The sequence below is a fragment of the Emydura macquarii genome, unplaced genomic scaffold (assembly GCF_026122565.2).
Source record: "Emydura macquarii macquarii isolate MOO-44397 ecotype Brisbane River unplaced genomic scaffold, CSIRO-AGI_Emac_v2 contig_3623, whole genome shotgun sequence".
Taxonomy (NCBI): Eukaryota; Metazoa; Chordata; order Testudines; family Chelidae; genus Emydura; species Emydura macquarii.
In genome coordinates, this window is record NW_027133760.1 from 77,646 (window position 1) to 90,002 (window position 12,357).

The following is a 12,357-nucleotide window of genomic DNA, read 5'->3' on the forward strand; positions in this document are numbered from 1 at the left end:
CGGTTGGAAGTGGCCGTTCGAAGCCGTTCGAAGTGGCCGTTGCCAGGGCTGCGGGGGCGGTTGGCAAACAGCAGCGAGGAGCGCAGCATCCCCTAGGAACCGCGGGGGTGGCAGCGCCCAACCCACTCCCGCCGCTGCCATGGCCCTGACTGAAAAGACCCCGACGGTCGGGCGATGAGGGGAGCGGGGCTGGGGGAGGGGGATCCCGAGAAGCGCCGCCAGCCGGGCGCAGTCAGTCCCACGAGGCAGCATGGACTGTCTGGAGCCCACCGCCAGGCGGGGGAAACACCAGCGCGGGCCGCTCACAACCGCCCCTCCCCTGCCATGGCCCGGCGGCTCCCGCCGCGCTCTGCGCCCCGGCTGTGCCATCCCCGCCGGGCCCAAGCATCCCGTCCCGCTCTCAGAGCCGCACGGTCCCATCAAACCGCGCCCGGGCTGCAGAGAGAGTGCGCCCAGCAGCGACCATCGGGCTTTCAGGACTACAACTCCCAGCAGGCACCGCGCCCTCGCCCGGGTGTGGCGGTAGTGGTGAAATCAGATGATGTCGAGCACTGTGGCGCGTGAGGGTCCCGTGACCGTCAGCCACCCTAGAGTGGGGCGGGATGCGCTACTGGTCTTCGGTCATCAGCAGCGCTGCGCCCCCATTGGAAGAGAGCATTTTGCGGGGTGGGTCTTCCTTCTGTGTGCTTCTCAACCGTCTATTGGAGGAATGGGGGTGGTGGGCGGGGCTTTTGTGAGTAATCTTATCGCTCATTGGGTCTTGTCATGTGCTTTTTTTTAATTCCACTGTTCATTGGAAGAGATAAATTCGTAGGCGGGGCCTCCGTTGCCGTTCTCACAGCCCATTGGACAAATACGAGCAGGGAGATTCGTTCTTGCTCGGGGAATCGTCACCATTGATTGGGTGAGGAGGAGGACAGCTTGGTTGGGGGGTGGAGAATAGACTCCTTCTATCCCCCCTTCTCATTGGGCAGAAATCATCCGCGGGCGAGGCACGTTTTGCCGTTCTCATATGCCATTGGGGGACTGGATCTGGGCTGGGCGGGGCCTGCGTCCTGTCGTTGCTGCCTAGCGTTAGAGCCCGCCCCTCCTCCACTTCCTGCTTCCGGATCACCCGTGCCGGATGGGAGAGGGTGGTGGGGGGACAGGCCGGGGAGGCAGGTGGAGGAGCGACGAGTGAGGAGGCGGGTGGCGGTGGGGCCGGGGGCCACCTTCCCTGTTCCTCCAGCTCATACTGGTCCCGCTCCAGTTCACGATGAGCTAATTAGCTATTAATTTATGTCTGATGAATATTCATGAGCGCTTGTTAATCATTCATTAGGTGGATAGGGGTCGAGGTTCCGCAGGGGGCGGGCAGCGTCGGTCGGGGCACGCAGGTCCCTGGGCTGGGCTGGCGCGGCTCGGGTGCGTGGGGCTGAGCGCGGGAGGCGGCGGCAGAGCACGTGGCCTCGTGGGCGCGTGGCCCAGCCGTCACTAGCGGGGTGGGTAGCATCGGTGTGAGGCGCAGCCTCGCGCATCCTGCGAGCCCCGCCTGCCTCGCGGCTCCAGCGCCAGGTGAGTGTCCCCCTCCCCCTGTTATCAGCAGCAGTTCGTTGTCAGGGGTGGTGGAGGTGTCGAGCAATGGCTGAGCAATGCATTGGGCTGCAGTGAGAGGCTGACTGTCGGGGGAATGTGGCTGGGGGATCCCACGCGCTCTCAGGATTCCTTTTACACGTGCCACTCTCAGAGCTGCGCTTGCTGTTCGGCAGTGCCATTGTCCTTAGTGGCTGCTTTGTGGTTTGGGGGGGGGGATGACTGCAAGGGCCTGCTGCTGTGTGAGAGTATTGCTAGGTGCCCATTGCACGGATTCCCATTCTGGGGCTGAAAGGACTTGGCTGCCAGGCCATCTGTCCAGCGTCCACTCCTGTATGAGAATATGGTGAGTATTGAGGGAATGTGCACCATTGTGGTCTCCTGACCTGAGATGGAAGAAATTTGTAAAGGGGAAGGAGCTAATGAGGACAGGGTCACTGAAGATTCCTAAATCGAGATATTGGCTGGATCCTAAGACACTTTGCAGACCTTAGATAATGGAACCAGTCAGCCACTGAAATGCAGCAATCTCTGGAGTAGAACACAGCAGTTTAATAGTCACATTGCAGCAGAACACAACAATTTGAGTTTTGTGTCTAGAAAGAAAGCAGAACTCCAGATCCTGTTGAATCTGGACGGGGAATCGAAGGAAAGGGGATGTAATCATCCAAGTTGGAATTTGGCCAGACACTGGTTAATTCCCCTTCTCTGGCAAAAAATGTCAAGTGATCTTTAATGGCCGTAAGTGGCTCTGGCCCTTGGCTTTACATCTCAGCAAAAATGGAAACTAATTGTGCTGCCTGTTATAAAGCATAAGGGGACACAGACAGGAAGTGAACAGTCTGCTGGGAATAGAAGAACTGGGTTAAATGTGAGTGTTTTGATGATGGAAACGATCACCTGTTTAAAATCAGTCCTTGGGGCAAACTCATCTGAATTCTAGGTTAGGTCACTGGATTCTCTGTTGTAAATTTCCCTCCAGCAGTTTCAGTCTTCAGTTCCTGTTCTGAATTCTTGTACATCCTGAACTTCGTATAGTGTTGCTTGGTTCTGTAACATGGCTACTGTATTCCATCCGCCATGGCTGCATTTCAGCTGTGGGAGGGTGTCCCATGTACATGCAGTCTTCAAAGCATGTTGAGGTCCTTTCCTCATGAGAGCTGCTAAAGTACTGGAAGGCACCAATATTTTTGTATCACTTTCAATTTGACAATGACATGAACTAAATATGTACAAAGCAGCCAGCCAGAAAGGTCTTTGCTAATGTTGAGAGAGGTGTGTTCTGACCACAGGACTGGGAGCCAGGAAGCCATGAGTTCTTATTCTGGCTCTGACTTATTGTGTGCCTTTGTAGTGGGCAAGTCACAAGCTATTTGTGCCTCAGTTTCCCCTTCTATAAAATAACAATAATCTCTTCAGATTTACTTGTCCACCATCCACCCTGATCTAAGAGGTCTCACGATAGTTACAGTCTTTAGGGTATGATTGTACTAGAGGTAGCGGTGTAATTTCCAGATCAAGTAGACATACCCATGCTAGCTGTGATTGAGCTAGCGTGCTAAACGTAGAAGTGTAGCTGTGGCAGGAGGAGCTAGCCACACCAAGTACACTTCCCATCCAAGAACCTGGATACATCCATGGGCAGCTAGCCACTCCCTCCTGCTCTCTGTACTGCTCCACAGCTACACTCTATTTTTAGTGTGCTAGCTCAGTTAGAACTAGCACCCGTATGTTTACTCAAGCTGAAATTTCCACCTTCTGTGTAGACAGTCCCCTAGTGACAGACCTTGTAACTCTATAGTGAAACTCCATTGGACCTTCCTTCGGTTAACTTTTTAAAGTGTTTTTGTAGCCCCAGCCTGATCTTTATAAAATTTTGGGTCAGTGTATTAGTCAGTTTCTGTCAGTGTCGGGATCTTTGCTAGAGTTGTAGTTGAGAAGGGAAATTAACTCTGTGTGGCTGCTGTTGAGTGGCATCATCGTTGTCTGTTTCTCTGAGCAATTAGCTCGATGTTTAAAGGATGCTTTTATGATTAAGACACAAGACTGGAAGCCTGGGCTTCTGGGTTTTATTCCCAGCTCAGCCATTGACTTATGTGACCGTACACATGTCACCTCTGTGCCTCAATTTCCCCATATGTTCAGGGATGTCAGTCCTGACCTTGGGAAACTTAGGGCCTGTAAAGTACTTTGAGATCCTCAGTGGAAAGGAGCTAGAGAAGGCAACATAAATTAATACAATTATTAGGATTAAGGAGCTTGAAATAGACGAAGCCTGACTAATCCTTGTCACTGTCCCCCACAAGCTCTGTACACAGGTGCTTGGAAAGACAATTGATTAGAATGATACCAAGTCTGTCTCAAAGGAAAGATGCCTGTTGCCCCTTTGGGGTACAATAAATAGTGGCTTATGTCTGAAACTGACCCTTATTTCCATAGCTGGCCTGCCTAAAACACGTTGGGTTCTGCTTTGGCCGAGCAGGTGCCAATTGATGCACTCGGCAGCAAGATCTTACCACCCCAATGTAAAGTCCAGGAAGAACTGCAGATCAGGCCAGTGGTTTTGTGGGTCCCGAGCTGGCCCTGGCAGTACCCAAGACGGCCCTTGGAGTCTCCTGATGGTCTCTGAGATTTTCCCAAACCTCAGCTCCTCCCCTTTGCAGCCATGAATGAAGAAGTGGCCAGTCACTGTATTTTTGACTTTCAGGTTTGGGTGTTGGTGTGGGAATGAGGTGTTTAAGGGTTAATCCTCCTTGTCCCTGTCTGTCTCTCTGTAATGGCACGTATGCAGAATGTTCCAGTCTCGCTGTTGTACCTGTACTGCGCTGCTAGTCCTTGCGGCCTTGGCCATGGTCGCGAAGGCAGATCAGGAAGAGAAGCACTGCGACCTGGTAGGAGATACAGCCAAAGAGTCGAAAAGAGAACAGGCCTTGCTGAAGAAGCTGGAAGCCCTAAGTGTTCAGAGGTACCGTGAATGCAACCTTCTGGCCCACTGCAGGAGCTGAGATCTGGATCCTGTCCACTCAGCTCCAGATCAGGAGAGAGTGAATGGTTCACTGGGCATTAAAGAATGGGACACTGGTTTAGTTAGCCTGGGTGAGACACATTTGATGGGTCTTGTTCCGTTCCCTGCTGGGAAGGAACCCACATCACAGAATCGCCAGCACACTCACCACTAATGGGCTCCTTTCATGGCAGTCTCAGCTGTCAGTCTGAGGATGGAATGAGCTACACAGACAGGAGTCTCTTTTCTCTGTAGAGATGGGTGCCTTCAGGCACACGAGTGGGATGGTAAGGGAGGAGTTTGCATCGCTGCTGTCCATTCGCTACCTCCTCTGGGATTAACAGGGGTTTCCAGAGGCCCTATCAGTGGAGAGGAAGGGAGCAAGTGAACTTACCTGAAAAGCAAGGCCTGTATCTCTGACTAGCTTAAACTGTAAGTGGGCCTTAGAAATGGATACAGTGTGGTGAGGCATGTCTCGATGTTAAAGATCTAATAACGTGTATGGGATTCAATAAAGCATCTGTCTCTTGTCTGTCCTCTCTGCGCAGGTTTGAGAAGAACGTGAGCCCGAACGCGGAGGAGAACTACACCTACGTGTTCAAGGTATGCAGAGAGGTCAACAGCTCTCTGCCCCAATCAGGCCTGGTGCAGATCAATGAAAAGGATCAAAAGCGAACAGTGGTGGGAAGAATCAATGAGACACAGGTCTTCAGTGGAAGTAAGACTTCCCTCAACCCTCCTCTGCATCTCTGCCAGTCCCCTGCACTCCTGACCTTCACCCTTCTATGTTTTTCTCTTGCAGGTGACTGGATCATGCTGATTTATAAAGGGGGGGATTCGTATGGCAGCCATTGCAGTGGTGAGAAGAGGAAGGCCATGATAATGATCTCTTGCAACCGGAAGACTCTAGCAGTGAGTGTAGCATTTGGAGAGGAGTGTGTGGTTGTGAGGCAGGAGTGAATATGAGAGAGATTGGAGGAGGGTGTTGCTGTGGGTGGGGATGCTGTGTGGCAGCTGGAGGGGTTTTTCTTGTTGTGTCCTGTGGGTGTTGGGTCTCTGCACCGATAATAGTTGTGTTGCCTTCTGACTGGCTTAGCAGGCAGCTACTAGGAGATGGTTCATTGTTTATTTTAGAAGTGGCTGAAATGGGACAGTTTCAGGGAGAGCTCTGGAGGGGGCAGGTGGGGGCTAGCTGGGAGCCTCCGCATGTGTGTCTGAATTCTGGAGTGGGGGGATTAGTGGAACCTTTGGCAAAGCTGGGCGCATCTGTGCAAGTAGCGGGATATGTTTCTCTAGCCTGCCATATGTTTCTTCCTTTCCCACCCCTCACAAACACAGAATGGCTTCACCTTGCTATCAGAGGAGCGGGAAAAGGAGCAGGAGTGTTTGTACCTCTTTGAGATGGACAGCAGCGTGGCCTGCCCACCTGAGGACTCCCACCTCAGCATCGGGTCCATCCTGCTCATCACGTGAGTTACTGCAGGAGCCTGTCAGTTCTAGGGTTCCAGTTCCAGGCCTCTGTACTTGTTAGGAACATTGCACATGACATACCAGAACAGATCGCATGCCGGTGGCCAATGCTGGATGTTACTCTGTCCTTGAGTAAGGCTTTTCATCCAAGGATCTCCCAACAGCTTGACAGGCATCAAGCCTCAGAGGGGGAAACACTAGCCTTTTCCCTGTTGTACAAATGGAGAAGTTGAGGCACAGAGAGAAGAGACTTGCTCAAGATCGCACAGCAAGTCAGTAGGAGCTGGGGATAAAACCCAGGAGTCCTGACTCTGTCCCCTGTGCTAACCGCGAGACAGCACTTCTTCTAGCTAATGCTGGGAATGGATTTATGGACGCTGATCAACATCCCTGGTACCTTTTCTGCAGATGCTGCTATTGATGGCTCCATTTGCTGAATCGTACTGAGCTGCTGCCTCCAATCCCAATTGGAGGCAGACGGTTAGCTGGGGAGAGGTTGCCTTCAGTGTCCCCTCATGCTTCTGTTTTAACATTCTCCTCCAGATTTGCTTCGCTGGTTGCAGTCTATATCATTGGGGGATTCCTCTACCAGCGGCTGGTGGTGGGTGCAAAGGGCATGGAGCAGTTTCCCCATTTTACCTTCTGGCAGGATCTGGGCAACTTGATGGCGGTAAGTGAAAATCAGTGCAGATCCCCCAATCCAGCCCAGCTGTAAGGCAAAAGAAAGGGGCAGCTGCCCCACCCTCAGGGGGGCCCGTGACTTTTGTCAGATTGCACAAGCTTTATGCCCAGGGTCTCTCTGTTCTTGGATGTGAGACCTCCCAAGGAGAACGCTGGTGCAACAGGAATAGACAACTCATTTGAGGGGGCATGTTCCTCTTTGAGTCACCGCTGGCCTTAGTGTTTCACTGTGATGCTGGGGAAGATACCATCCTGCAGTTGCCACATAAACCAGAGACCCTGCCCAAGCATAGCCATTCAAGACCCAATGGTGCTTTTCACATGGGGAGAGAGTAACCTTGGTGTCCTGGCCAAATTCCAACAGGGAAAGTTCCACTTTGCCTCCCTACAAGTCTCTCCCAGCAGTTCTAGTCGGAAATGTTATTCTTCCTGACTTACTATAACAGGGGTGGGGAACCTTTTTGTTGCCAAGGGCCTGATGGTGAACCTTTTTGTTGCCAAGGGCCTGATGGTGTCCCTGGCGGCGGGCGGGGATTCGGCGGCAGGGGGGGGATTCGGCGGCGGCACAGTTACGTCTGGGGCGGTGCCCGCCGCCGAAATGCCGCCGCCGTTTCCGCCTTTTCGGCGGCGCGGTTTTGCAGTGTCCGCAGGGTTCCGTGGGGCAGTAACCGCCTCCGGACTCCACCCGCCGCCGAAAATGGGCAGACGGCGGCAGGGTTTCAGCGGCAGGGTTTTGGCGGCGCGCACTTCCCGCCCGCCCGCGGGCCGGATCAAATTCTTTCGTGGGCCGGATCCGGCCCGCAGGCCGGAGGTTCCCCACCCCTGTACTATAATGTTGCCTGGTGCTGTTAATCAGCTACCATGTTCCACCCCAGAGGTTGCTGGATTTCAGGATTACAGGCACTGCGTAGGTACCCTTTGTAAAGAGTTCTGGGATCTCTCAAATACCTCAGTGATGGGTGCAAAAGGAGAACAGAACAGGAGAAACATGAGGGGCTGCTCTTGTTAGCATCATCTGTTGCATGTGGTCTGATCCCAGTGCAATAACTTGTTTCTGCAGGACGGTTGTGATTTCGTCTGCCGGTCTAAGCCTCAAAATGCCCCAGCTGCATACCGTGGTGTGGGCGATGACCAGCTGGGGGAGGAGTCAGAAGAACGGGATGACCATTTGCTACCAATGTGATCAGGCTTTAGACATCAATTCCTTTTCTCTCTCTGTCTCCTCCCTACCTCTCACTTAACCAGTGGTTACCTAACCACTTCCCCTTTCACACTCTACCGCTTCTGGTTTTCTTTAAACTATTTGCTTCTTTCACAGCTGGTGTGTCATCCCCTGCTATCCCAGAATCCTCTACTTCAGAGTAGCACTGGCCCCAGGTGCACGTCCTCTGAATGTAATGCTGTGATGGGTTTATGCAGAGAGCTGTGCAGCTGGAAAGAATGGTATTTACCCAGAGTTCTGTGTGGCTATGAGATGGCAAAAGCGCTTACCTAGCAATCAGTACCTGGCAGGCTTGGAAATCCCCTCAATGATATCTAGGGAGAAACCCTGGGTGGGCATGGAGTGGAAATGGGGTGAGGTAGAAACAGCTAGGATTAGGGGAAGCATTTCTCTGTCTTCTTTGTAAGATTTTTTCAGTCTTTGAGACACTGGATTTGTTTTTAATTATTTAAATGCACTTTCTGCTTTCTTTGCATCTGTGTTGTGACACAAGCAAAGCATTCACTGCCCACCTTCTCCCTCTGCCCCGTGTAATCACAGCAGGGATCTCTCCCCCTCGCCAGATTCTTAGCAGAGCTGGAGCAGGCGACAGCCACTTGGCAAAATTTCCTTTTCCTGATAGTAGCCAGAATTGAATAATGCAGTCCAGTTTCTTTTAGCTACTGCAAAGGGTCATCACCAAATAATAACCTATGTTCTGCTAAACAGGGAGGGGTGGTGGTGCTGAAGAACTAATAGGAGTCAGGAAGATTTCAGGACATTTTCCTATTGAAAAGGGTCAAGGGAAATAGTGTCTCTCTTTAAATCTCCTTGGTTGCTGGGAAGCCAAATATAATGACATGCTGCTGAGCAAGAACCTGACAGTGAAACTGACTTCAAGGGCAAAGGCAAGAACCTGAAGACAGCAGAATCACTTGATTTCTGTTACAAGCTTTCCCTAAGTAGAGGTGTTCTCAATAATACGGTTAGGGAATTTTTAAAATTGTGATCCTGACTATGCCCTTCTAGGAAATGATGGTGTAAGTTATTACAGCAATTGTTTTGCTGTGAAATAGTCTAGATTTTATTTTTTAAAAGGTAACACATTTAAGAGAGTGGTGCTGTACCAAATGCTGACACCAGGGTAACTGTCTCCAGCGGTTACATTAAAAACTGAGGAAGCACTGGCAGATCCTGTGCTGTTCAGTGAATGGGTGGACTGAGTTGGCTGTGTCACTGCTCCTGTTGGGTGAGCTGTTCAAGTCACTCAGTCACATAGGGATGGGACATATCAGCTCTGCCTGCCTGTTGTTTCCATCCCTGCTCAGCTGTGGCACAGCAACTGTGCTTCTGTGCCCCCAGCTGACTGGGGAAGTCAGAGCTGCAGTTTTCTGTGGCACCGGAGCTGCTCCCATTAGAAGACCAGCTGCTACAGGTCAATATTATAGGACTCCTGAAGTCAGTGGAATATTGGGCACCTTGATTTTTTGTTTTAATAAGGGGTGAGGGGGTAACTTCTGTCAATGAATAATAAGCCAATCTCCTTCCCCTGGGGCTGGCTGGCAGGGAGCTATCTAGTAGAGGACACAATTGAATCACTCAAGGGGATATATTTTTGTAGGGTGAAAAAACAGACTGCAAAGAGCAGGGTGAGACGTGTGCTCTCTATTCTCTGGAAGGGAGATCTGCCTAGTAGGAAGTAGGGGGCAGGTTGAGGGGCAGAAAGTGGGATGATTTTTTTTTTTTTTTGGCTGGGCTCGGAGCAGGCAAACGTATTTCCTACTTTCTTTGGCTTTTGTTACTTTTACTAAATCTTTTCATAAGATGGGGAAATAGGAAGTCACTGAACTTGTTCTGTTACTGTTTTTCATGGTGGTGTTTAAATAAAATGCACATTTTTTGTACAAAAACTTTAAAAATAAAATGACCCAAAAATACCCCTAAACACTCTATTGATGCTTTTCAAATGACAGAGTTATGGGAGCAACATGTGCATGAACGGAGGGATGGCGTTCAGTGCCAGGCCTCTGACACCCCTTCAGCTAAAGGCAAAACCAACCCCCCTCCTCTTATGTTGTAAATTTAAGGTTAGAGGGGCTATGTTTGCATTATGGATCTTAAACATGATACAAATGATCTGGATTGAAACTTTCCAGCATAGGCCTAACTTTTCAGCTACTTATCAGAGCTGGGACAAGGCTGTAACTTGACTGTTCAGGTGTGGTGGTGGGGAGGGTGGGGGGGGGATTTGAAAATTATCGGCTTTCGTGGTTGCTTGAGATCCTACACTCTCATTGTCTGTAGCAGGCGCTACAAAAACATGGTTAGCATAGGGGGCTTCTATTAATCCCAGAGCAGTTTTCTGCCAAGGGAGTGACTTCCTCACTCAGGTCCATTCTGTTTCAGCGAAGCCAAAGCTGCTGTATGTATGGATTGCTCTTAGCAGGAGCAGGCACCATCTACTTAACTGAAAATAGTTGCTGCCAGAGTTCTGTCCTCTTTCTCCTAGCTATGTCTAAGCAGACCCCTCACTGGTTGAATTGGAGGGATGTGCATGCCATGCAGTGTATGGGCACTTCTCATTCCTGCCGTGTGCTCCAGAATCTAAGCTAAAACCCCAAACTCTAGCAGTGATGGTTTGGAAGACAGCCTTAATATAAATAGCAGGTAAACGAGGCCCTGTTGCATGCTTCAGTTTGCAGAAAGCCTGCAGTAGTAGCTCAGACGTGGGAATTGGCCAGTTCTTATCAGTGAGGGGTTCATTCACTAACAGACCCCATGATGATACTGGAGATGTCTATTTTTTGTGGAGAAAAGGGAGGATTGTGTTGTTGCATCTCCCTGATGACATTCATTTTGGTGCTTGCCGGAGGGAAAGGAAAGGAAAATTGGTATCTCCCACTCAAGAAAGAGTGGAACGCAGCAGAGCATGTGACTGCGGTTAAACCCTACCGAGGGCTGCCAAGCACACTGATACTGTGAACACATTGAACATCTACTAGACGATACCTCCCTTCTAGAGTACCACTACATTTTTTTTCCCTTTCACTCTGACCCCTGGGCAAGGTGGCTCATCTGAAGATCTCCAAGCAGAGGAGGCTAGAAACCCATGTTTTTTCCCCTGCCTGTCAAACAAGATAAGTTGGGCCTGCCTGTCGCCATTACTTGCTGGGGTGTTTTATCACAAATCTAGAACTTGTTAAATGCTGCCTCATTTGCCTTTGACACCAGTCAGCCGGCAGCACAGAAACCAGCAAACAGAGCTGTAACCAGGGGAGTCTGTGGAGACTCGTGCACAGCGCGCACACTCACCTATATTGGAATGCATATGAGCAATCACTCGAAGAGAGGAGGTCTGGTTTTGTTTTGGTGTTCGTTTTGGGGTTTTCTTTTTCTTTTTCCTTGATAGGATTTAGGTGGAAAGGCTATGACAGAGTCAGAGGCAGCAGTGGTATTAACTCAAGCAATGGAAGGGACAGTGAAGATGACCGGATATGGAAGCTGTGGGACGTACGTGATCCTGGAGTGGGTACCTGAAAAGAGCTTTTCATCAGCCTCATTAAAAACTGAGGCCAAGTATTTGTTTAGGTGTTGGGCCATGCCTAGATTATCTTTAATCTCCAGACCATACTCAGTGCATAGCGGTCCCACTTCTTCTTTCCTTGTTTTATTTATTTAGCAGAAACAGAGACCCCATCTTCTTTTTCCTTCACAGTAGCTAATGGGAATGAGGATATGGAGTAGAAGTTACCATATCTGAGGTGGAAGTCAAACTCAAACAGCTTAATGGGACTAAACTGGGGGGTCCAGATAATCTCCAAAAAATATTAAAGGAAGTGGCACATGAAATTGCAAACCTAATAACAAGGATTTTTAATGAATCTGTAAACTTGGGTGTCATACCCCATGACTGAAGGATTGCTAATATAGTTCCTATTTTTAAGAAAGAGGAAAAAAGTGATTCAGGAAACTACAGGCCTGTGAGTTTGACCTCAATTGTATGCAAGGTCTTGGAACAAATTTTGAAAAAAGTAATTAAGGAGAGGTGAACAGTAATTGGAATAAAATGTAACATCTTTTTGCAAAAGGTAGATCGTGCCAGAGCACCCTGATCTTCTGTGAGAAGATAAGATTTTTAGACAAAGGAAATGCAGTAGATCTAATCTACCTGGATTTCAGTAAGGCATTTGATAGAGTTCCACATGGGAAATTATTCGTTAAAGTGGAGATGAGAATTGAAAGGTGGATAAGGAACTGGTTAAAGTGGAGACAATGGGTCATACTGACAGGTGAACTGTCAGGCTGGAGGAAGGTTACCAATAGAGTTCCTCAGGGATTTATCTTGGGACCAATCTTATTTAAACATTTTTATTACTGACCTTGGCACAAAAAGTGGGAATGTGCTAATAAAATTTGCAGCTGACACAAA

The 12,357-nt window shown here is 49.8% G+C and overlaps 1 protein-coding gene across 2 annotated transcripts; it reads left to right on the forward strand.

Moving 5' to 3' along the window:
• The first annotated feature begins 1,193 nt into the window (after nt 1-1,193).
• M6PR (mannose-6-phosphate receptor, cation dependent) lies at nt 1,194-9,865 on the forward strand. Of its 2 annotated transcripts, XM_067536685.1 has the most exons (7): nt 1,195-1,554; nt 4,364-4,537; nt 5,125-5,294; nt 5,379-5,488; nt 5,915-6,045; nt 6,590-6,716; nt 7,788-9,865. In XM_067536685.1, the coding sequence occupies exons 2-7, from the start codon at nt 4,365-4,367 to the stop codon at nt 7,908-7,910; spliced, it is 834 nt and encodes a 277-aa protein (XP_067392786.1). In that variant the 5' UTR covers nt 1,195-1,554; nt 4,364; the 3' UTR covers nt 7,911-9,865. The 2 variants fall into 2 exon arrangements, with proteins under 2 accessions (XP_067392785.1, XP_067392786.1); XM_067536684.1 differs by having other exon boundaries at nt 1,194-1,554; nt 5,125-5,488.
• Nucleotides 9,866-12,357: the final 2,492 nt, after the last annotated feature.

Excerpts from the sequence above, each read along its gene's own strand:
- M6PR (XM_067536684.1), top strand. The coding sequence starts at position 4,365 with ATGTTCCAGTCTCGCTGTTGTACCTGTACTGCGCTGCTAGTCCTTGCG. Across the intron at positions 4,538-5,124 it reads GAAGCCCTAAGTGTTCAGAG|GTTTGAGAAGAACGTGAGCC; the intron begins GTACCGTGAATG and ends CTCTCTGCGCAG. Across the intron at positions 5,489-5,914 it reads GCAACCGGAAGACTCTAGCA|AATGGCTTCACCTTGCTATC; the intron begins GTGAGTGTAGCA and ends TCACAAACACAG.